General features: G+C 34.9%; 1 protein-coding gene across 1 annotated transcript; it reads left to right on the top strand.

Annotated features, from left to right (window-relative positions):
* Nucleotides 1-747: 747 nt before the first annotated feature.
* Nucleotides 748-7,822, top strand: tfa (transferrin-a). Its single transcript, XM_052614227.1, has 17 exons — nt 748-910; nt 1,019-1,170; nt 1,262-1,364; nt 1,531-1,713; nt 2,404-2,539; nt 2,621-2,676; nt 2,804-2,964; nt 3,276-3,423; nt 3,777-3,919; nt 4,016-4,103; nt 4,215-4,235; nt 6,014-6,175; nt 6,299-6,449; nt 6,560-6,627; nt 6,762-6,949; nt 7,170-7,332; nt 7,491-7,822. Exons 1-17 carry the CDS (start codon nt 874-876, stop codon nt 7,514-7,516), a joined length of 1,986 nt encoding a protein of 661 aa, XP_052470187.1. The 5' UTR covers nt 748-873; the 3' UTR covers nt 7,517-7,822.
* Nucleotides 7,823-8,344: the final 522 nt, after the last annotated feature.

Here is an 8,344-nt window from a genome sequence, read left to right as displayed (position 1 = left end):
ACAAAATGAGTCAATCATGTTAAGGAGAATGTAAAGAATTTGAATGCAGACTGTGTTTAGCTCACGGTAACTGGAAACACAGTATAATGTTGATACACACAGCAGAAGAAATCATGGCCAATTACCACACAGATTTGATCTTAACTATAAGTTGCATAAACTACAATTCAAGTACTTACTGACATTAAAGTGTCAACTGTATAATTATTGTATATTTTAACTAAAAAGTTAAACTTTAGTTGAACTGTAGTATTTTTCATAAATGTCAGGTTAAAGCAAGTTGTCACTTGCTTTTAATGTAATTTTCGGTAACACTTTAGATCAGAGAACACATATTCACTATAAACTCTAAATAAACTCCCAATTTGCTGCTCATTGATAGTAAGTAAGTTAGTTGTTGTAGTAGTTCTGTTTAGTTAAGGGTTTGGGTTAAGAGATCTAGAATATGTGCTTTATAAGTACTAATAAACAACCAATATGCTAGCAATATGCCTGCTAATAAGCAACTAGCTAACAGAGAATGGTGTTCCCGCATTTAAAGTGTTACCCAATTTTCTAGGTGCATGTACAGTATAATTGTATTGTACTGTACTATTAATTTGTACAAAAAAGATAGCTAATGTTTTTTTAAATAAATGTTTGAATTTAACATTACCTTCACAAGGGAATTTCCATGATATAAAATGTCTACTGCTAAATGTGAACTGGCACATAGCCTGCACAAGCAAATATTGAGAAATCATGAGCAAACTCTGATGATGATGATCTAGTCTTGTGTTTGTCTGACCCAACCCACTAGTGCTTCCAGAGCTCCTATAAAAAGCCTCGTCTCTGTGGTCTCTCCGTGCCAAAAATCCCTGGTGAAGGCCTAATATGAACATCCTGCTCATCACGTTGCTGGCGTGCCTTGGTAATTGCCATGTTTGATATTTTTTTACATTTTCTTCTTCAGTTCTTAATCATTTAATCATTGCGCTCAACTGGATAACTGACTATAACTGTGTTGTTTTCTTTGCAGTTGTGGCAGTGCCTTCAGCCAGTGCTCAAAAAGTCACATGGTGTGTGAAGTCACAGAATGAACTGAAAAAATGCCAACACCTTGCCACCAAATCACCAGAGCTCGAGTGTCATCTTAAATCTTCTGTAACTGAGTGCATGACAAGCATCAAGGTAATAAAACATGCTTATTATTTTACCTCTCTCACCCATGGGTGTTTTGTTTAATTAATAAGATTTTAATTAAATTGTCTATGATTCACAGACTGGTGATGCAGATGCTATGACTGTAGATGCAGAACATGTTTTTCAAGCTGGACTCAAAAATTATGAACTCCGTCCTATCATTGCAGAGAAGTATACATTTGGTAAATATTTATGTAGTTATTTATTTTTCTTAATAATATATTGGAAGAAGCATCATCATTCAGCACATTATTCAATTGTCTCTAAATATATTTAAATTTATCAGTGGTTTCTGAAAGATGTGTTATTGATTCTCTTCACCTTCTTTCTTCTCCACTTCTTCTCAAGAACGCTGTCATGCTGTGGCTGTGGTCAAGAGAGACCCAGACTTCAGCATCAATGATCTCAAAGGAAAGCCTTCATGCCACAGTTGTTATCAAAGCCCTGGAGGCTGGACTATGCCCATTGGAAGACTGGTTAAAGAACATAAGATTCCCTGGCAAGGTCCCGATGACATGCTTCTTGAGAAGGGTTAGTGTGGCTAGATTATTATTGTGTAAATTATTATTACACAGGAATCTGAAATATCAGTATTCAGTGGTCTTGTATTTCCTAATATTAACCGTCATCCATGGCAACTCTGCATCCACAATATTTTTAAAATAAAAGCAGACCCAACCATTTTTTACTTCAGTGTACAATGCTTCCAGTGTAGGCTGCATAGTCATTTGATCTAAAACAGTCCGTTATAATTCTTAATGTTGTAAACTGGTATTTGTCATTATATTTTTTCAATTTATTATTTCATTTATTGTCATAATCATGAGGATCTTTTTACTGCACTTTGTTATTCTTGTAGTTTTTTTTTTTTTTTTTAATATCTATAGCAGCTATCCACTCATTCCTGTAACTGAAAGCAGCATTTCTTAAAATGCTCTATATTATATCCTTTAAGGGACTTCGACTACTTTCATGTTCCACACCATATTCTCATTTTATACAAGTGCACCTGGCAACATCTTGGATCTCTGTTATCGGCTGCAGTAAAAATTACATCAGACGACTAAAATATGAATATTATTTTATTATTTATTTTATTTTTTATGAGCCGCCCTCTGACAAGCAGGATAAAAAAACAATAACAATATAGATTTCACAATACATTAACAGGATTTTTGTTGTGTTTTTTTTTTTGTGTGTGTGTGTGTGTGTGTTCTCCAGCTGTGTCACAATTCTTTTCAAGCAGTTGCATTCCTGGAATATCGAAAGAACTGTACCCAAAACTGTGTAAAGCTTGCCAGGGTGACTGCAGCTGCTCAGACAGGGAAAAGTACTCTGGTGATGGAGGAGCCTTCCAGTACGACTCACACTAACACACTCTCACATTCTATTGTCTTCTCTACATATGAACAAAAAATAAGTCATGCATTCTCTTCAGGTGCTTGAAAAGTGGTCATGGACAAGTTGCCTTTATGTGTCACGATGGAGTCCCATGTAAGTAATATCTTTTACCAAAATCTAAACTTTCCAAAGCCTGTTAAAGATATTAAGATTTGTGGCAGGAGGTTATGATTTCATGGCTGCTGATTTACAAGCTTCTTGTCTAATCTGAATTCTTAAGCGAGCGAGAGGCAGGACTATCAGCTGTTGTGCATGGATGGCAGCAGGAAAAGCGTTGAGGAGTACAAGGACTGCTACCTCCTCAAAGAGCCTCGCCATGCTGTCATCAGCCGCAAGGATGCTGATTCAGAGGAGATTTATAAAGTCCTTAAACTGATTCCGGTATGCCAGTCCAGTGAATGTTGCATTATGAATGTTTAATTTCACTTTACTACATTATTACTGAAGAAAGACTCTTGTCATTGTTTTAAGAAAGGGAATAATACTGATCTACATCTATAGGGTCACACTTTATTTAAAGGTCGTAATGATGACCGACTCCGCTGAGTAGCTGAATCCATTTGCAGTGTTTATTAGCAAAAAATGTATCCCTATACTAAAGTATTACCAAATCTAGATATATAATCATATAATACAATACATTCAGAAGACATGAAAGCCAACTTTGAATATACAACTGTTGTGCTCCACAGGATTCAGATCTTTTCTCTTCTGCTGCTTTTGGTGGAAAGGACCTGATGTTCTCAGATGCTGCAACTGAACTGATTGAGCTTCCGAAGATCACAGACTCCTTCCTTTACCTGAGAGAAGATTATCATGAGGCCATGCATGCCCTTAAAGGTGACACACAATTATGCTAATAATGTATTTTAATGTATACAGGGTGCCTAAAATGTATTATGACAATTAAATCACAAATAAACATGCATGAAACATCTTTTATTTTAATTATTAAGCATTCAACCACTACTAAAAATATATGTGTACTTTTTCGCCTTTTTTGTATGAACATTATGTACTGACTGCATACATCCACTAAAATGTAAGAAATGCTCTAGAATCATGTGTTTACAGAAGCCACATTTTAAGTGAGATTTAGGTGTCAAAGGCCATTTGGGGCCTTTAGTATGTAGTTTTTTACATTTACTTGATTAAAAACATGATCGCATATTGTTTGTATAATTTCTTATCAGCTGGGAACCCACCTGCTCCAGACGGTAAAATTGAATGGTGTACCATTAGCCATGCTGAGCAACAGAAGTGTGACAGTTTACAGATTCCTCGTATGGAGTGCCGAAGGGCATCATCTGTGGATGAGTGCATCCAGAAAATCATGGTATGGTTGGGTCACATGGACACGCTGATGTTAATTATTTTTATACGCTGTCCACATGTAGGTTAATATAAATTATTTTCTTCTTGCATTTAAAAGCGCAAGGAAGCAGATGCCATTGCAGTTGATGGTGGCCAGGTGTATATTGCTGGAAAGTGTGGCCTAGTTCCAGTTATGGTTGAGCAACGTAAGAATGAACACTATCTCATATTTCATAACTCAGTTCATAGTTCTGTCCTGTTTGTCAAAATTTACATTGTTAATAAAACCTAAAATTCTCTTTGCTTTTTTCTTCCAGAAATCTGTACAGATGCTGGAGGTAAGTACTACATACTTTCACTTTTGTGAAGCGCTGGTCTGTAATTGTTTTCTATGAAAATTAGACAAAATTCATGTTGTGGGCCCCCCACCCCCAATAAAATCACTTAAAACAAATATGATCCCTAATCTTTTTTTATTTTTACATTTAATAAAAAAAAAAAAAAAAAAAATATTTAAAAAAATATATATATTTTGTGTGTGTTTTATGTGTGTAATATATATATACACACACACACACATACAAATCAAAAGTTTGGACACATTACTATTTTTTATGTTTTTGAAAGAATTATTATTACAAAAATATATAAAAAAATATTATTAGAAAATAATGGTTTTCTAACTTACTGAACTTTAAAATATAATCTATTTCTGTGATGCAAAGCTGAATTTTCATTACTCCAGTGTCACATGATCCTTCAGAAATCTTAATAATATGTTGATTTAATATCAATGTTAGAAACAGTTGTGCTGCTTAATATTTATTTTATAACCTATGATACTTTTTTCAAGGTTTTTTTGATGAATCATTTTTTTTATCTTTTACGACAATATAAGTCTTTACTACCACTTTTTTTAATTAATTAAACACATCCTTGCTGAATATTAAGTTTTATTTATTTTTTTATCAAATAAATGCAGGCTTGATGATCATAAGAGACTTTTTTCATAAACATAAAAAATAGTCATGTGTCCAAACGTTTGACCAGTAATCGTTATACATATTAATATAACTTTATCTAAGGTATTCTCTTTTTTTGTTTGTTGAGGATTATATTATAGCCATGATATTATTGTTATTATTATTTTGAAGTAATTTTTTCTGTAACTTATTCACAGTTCCTGAATACCACTTAAGTAAATGAACATAAGTGCTTTTATCAGTGGTTAGAACAGTAATGTATTATATATGTAAAATTTAAAGGATCTCACATCTGAGGTCCTTTATTGAAACATAAAAAAATGTTGTAGTATGTTTGCTTTTTGACTTTGAATTACTTTAGTAGCTATTTTGCTAGTCAGCTCCTGCTGCGATGTCATTCTTTATACGCGAAAATTCAAATTGTCGCGTCAATGGCGCTCGTGCTCTTTTAAATTCATAATAAAGCGGTTGATGATCTGTCCAGAAATGATGCTGATCGACAGAACAAGGTTATATTTATGATACATTGCAACTACTCCAAAATATATGACGACAACCCACACACCTGCATTAGCTGTACTTCTTTGGTGCCAATCTAGCTTTTTGATTCGCAGCACCAAGAAGTGCATTAAGACATTAATTGGATTAATTTCAGGTGATTGACAATTCAACTATATCCAATGTACAGAGAGGCTAGTATTTTGTTGGCCGTCTTGACTGGTGGACGTTTATGGAGGGCCCGTCTTGAAGTCCGAGGCATTATAAGTAGCTCCGGCCCTCTTAAAGGGGTAGTTCATCCTAAAATAAAACTTCAGTCACCATTTACTCACCTTTTTTTCAAACCTGTTTGAGTTTAAATAAATAAAAGAGTCCACACCACAACCATGACAATAATGACACATAGTAAAGATATAATTGGAATCACTTTCAAAACATTTTGTGTTTTCAGTTGATGAACTATAAAAATAGCATTTAAAGTGTAAGACAACAAAACTGCAGTGCATGCTTACAATAAATAGAACATTATCATTCATTGGTGTGGGTGCTAATACTGTTATCATTATTTTTATCTTTATAGTAATGGTTTTTTTGTCTGAATGGATGTTTAAAGTTCATTTCTGTGATGTGCACAGAGGCTTCAAGTTACTATGTTGTGGCCGTGGTGCGTAAGGACTCAGGTGTAACCTGGAAAACCCTAAAAGGGAGAAAGTCGTGCCACACTGGCCTGAACCGCAATGCTGGTTGGAAAGTCCCAGATTCAGCCATATGCGGCCAAACACCTGACTGTACCCTATGTGAGTATTACTAAAAATGCACTCACAGTTGTTTAATGATTTTTTTTCTATGGACGATCACACAGTTGTTGTAACTAGTTGTTGTAATCGCATAAAATAGCACATTTTCTCTTCATTTCTCAGACAATTTCTTCAGTAAAGGCTGCGCTCCTGGTGCTGATCCTGCGTCAAACATGTGTGAACTGTGTAAAGGCAGTGGGAAGGTAGTGGGAGATGAGAGCAAGTGCAAAGCCTCTTCTGAAGAAAAATATTATGGCTATGATGGGGCTTTCAGGTACTGGACCATATCTCACACATTGTAATTGAAAGGAAAATTTGCTTTTTAAAATGCTGACTCCACTCCATAATAATCTAAAGCACAATATGATTTCTCTTCTCTTGTAGGTGTCTTGCAGAAAAAACTGGGGAAGTTGCTTTCATCAAGCACACTATTGTTGGGGATTACACTGATGGTTAGTGTGGTTTGTGTTAAGTAATAAAACTACAGTTTTTACAGTGTTATTTTTAAATATATATTATTTTATTTATACAGAAAAATATTTTTTTATTCTGATATGGCTTGTTCTCTATATCTATATCTGATTAGGTAAAGGACCAGAGTGGGCTAAGGATCTGAAGTCAGAAGATTTTGAACTGATCTGTCCAGAATCACCAGACACAACAGTAAAACACACTGAATTTGGTAGATGTAATCTTGCCAAAGTGCCAGCTCACGCTGTGATCACCCGAGAAGATGCACGCAAAGATGTGGTGAACGTTCTGAAGCAGGTTGAAGTGAGTTCATTGCAGTTCCGTGTAGATTTTCCTGTCATCTTCAAGCTTTCTTTCACACAATCTGCATTTGATCTGTTACAATGTTGATAGCGCAGGTTGGTAATATCTCAGTAACTCTCTGGTCCAGTTCACCAGACCAGGTTCTTAACTTCAATATGTTTCTCCATTTTGTCTGCAAAGTCATTTGTCTTCGTTTTGAATCCTCTTCCCTATGTTTTAGGCCAGTCCAGACAAGCTGTTCAAGTCAGAGGGTGAAAGAAACCTCCTTTTCTCTGATTCCACTAAATGCCTTCAGGAGACTACTCAAACTTTAAAGGAATTCATGACACAAAAGTACATTGACATGATTGAAAAGACCTACGCGACTGACCAGGGTAAACCAGGTATACAGTGTGTCTATGATTTCCTATAATATCTGATGAATTCTAAGTCAAAACAAATGGATTTTGTTATAAATGTTAAGTTTTATAGCCATGTCTTTTGACTTACAAAATAGTGTCCGCTTACAATGTATTGATTTGTTCAATTTTTTTCTTCACAGATCTGGTCAAGGCATGCACAATGTAAATTTGTATTTGTTAGTCGAGTTCCTAATAGAAATACACACTAAATTCAAGCCATTTGAGCTTTATCTTACATGTTTCCCCCAAATAAGAATCTACATTTCTGAATCACTCTACTTCTCCTGATAAGTTCCCAGCATGAGGAAAACACAATGTTCATATTATGCAGCAGTTTTCATATCTTAATATCAAATTCAAATCTATGATGATCAACCTGTTCACACGCATGAAGTTACAATGTGATCAAGTTTCTGTCTTATTACCACAGGGGTTGAAATAATAATAATAAAAAAAAAAATTATTCTCAAAACCATGTCTGTGAGTCTTTCCGGATTACATTCTGAGGATTGAACGGTAACAGAATAACCACTATATAGATAAAAACTTGGTTGAATATGTAGCAGAAATGAGTCGAACCAGACAAATCAAAGAGTCTATCAGAGCTGTGTGCATTGAAACGAGAGCCGAACTCCTCAGGAAGTCATAAATCAGTTCTAGTGCCACAAGAACCAAGCAAGATAACCAACCAACCAACTTGTTCACACAACAGTTTTCAACATTAACACCAATAGAACAATTATTAACAATTTTAATTCGAAGAAGAGATTGTAAAATTTATTGTTCGTGATTGAAATGCAACGCTGGACATCACATGTAAACCCAGGAGATCAAGTTAAATACTTGCATTGACTTCCCCCATCAGGCAGAACCAGACTGAAATTCCTAAGGGGGAAGGGCTTTAAACCTTTGTCTTCACAGAACATCCCTTTGCCAGAGAATGGCAAAGAAACTGCTTTCTGTACATTATATATGGACCAGAATGAACTCAAAA

This window comes from Carassius gibelio, chromosome A2 (assembly GCF_023724105.1).
Source record: "Carassius gibelio isolate Cgi1373 ecotype wild population from Czech Republic chromosome A2, carGib1.2-hapl.c, whole genome shotgun sequence".
In the NCBI taxonomy this organism is placed as follows: Eukaryota; Metazoa; Chordata; class Actinopteri; order Cypriniformes; family Cyprinidae; genus Carassius; species Carassius gibelio.
The sequence above is the reverse complement of the archived record's forward strand: the minus strand, read 5'-3'. Positions and strand labels throughout refer to the sequence as shown.

Bases quoted from the DNA above. Each gene is read 5' to 3' on its own strand.
- tfa (XM_052614227.1), top strand. From the start codon at position 874: ATGAACATCCTGCTCATCACGTTGCTGGCGTGCCTTG. The intron at 911-1,018 runs GTAATTGCCATG...TTTTCTTTGCAG, and splicing joins CACGTTGCTGGCGTGCCTTG to TTGTGGCAGTGCCTTCAGCC. The intron at 4,104-4,214 runs GTAAGAATGAAC...TTTTTCTTCCAG, and splicing joins TCCAGTTATGGTTGAGCAAC to AAATCTGTACAGATGCTGGA.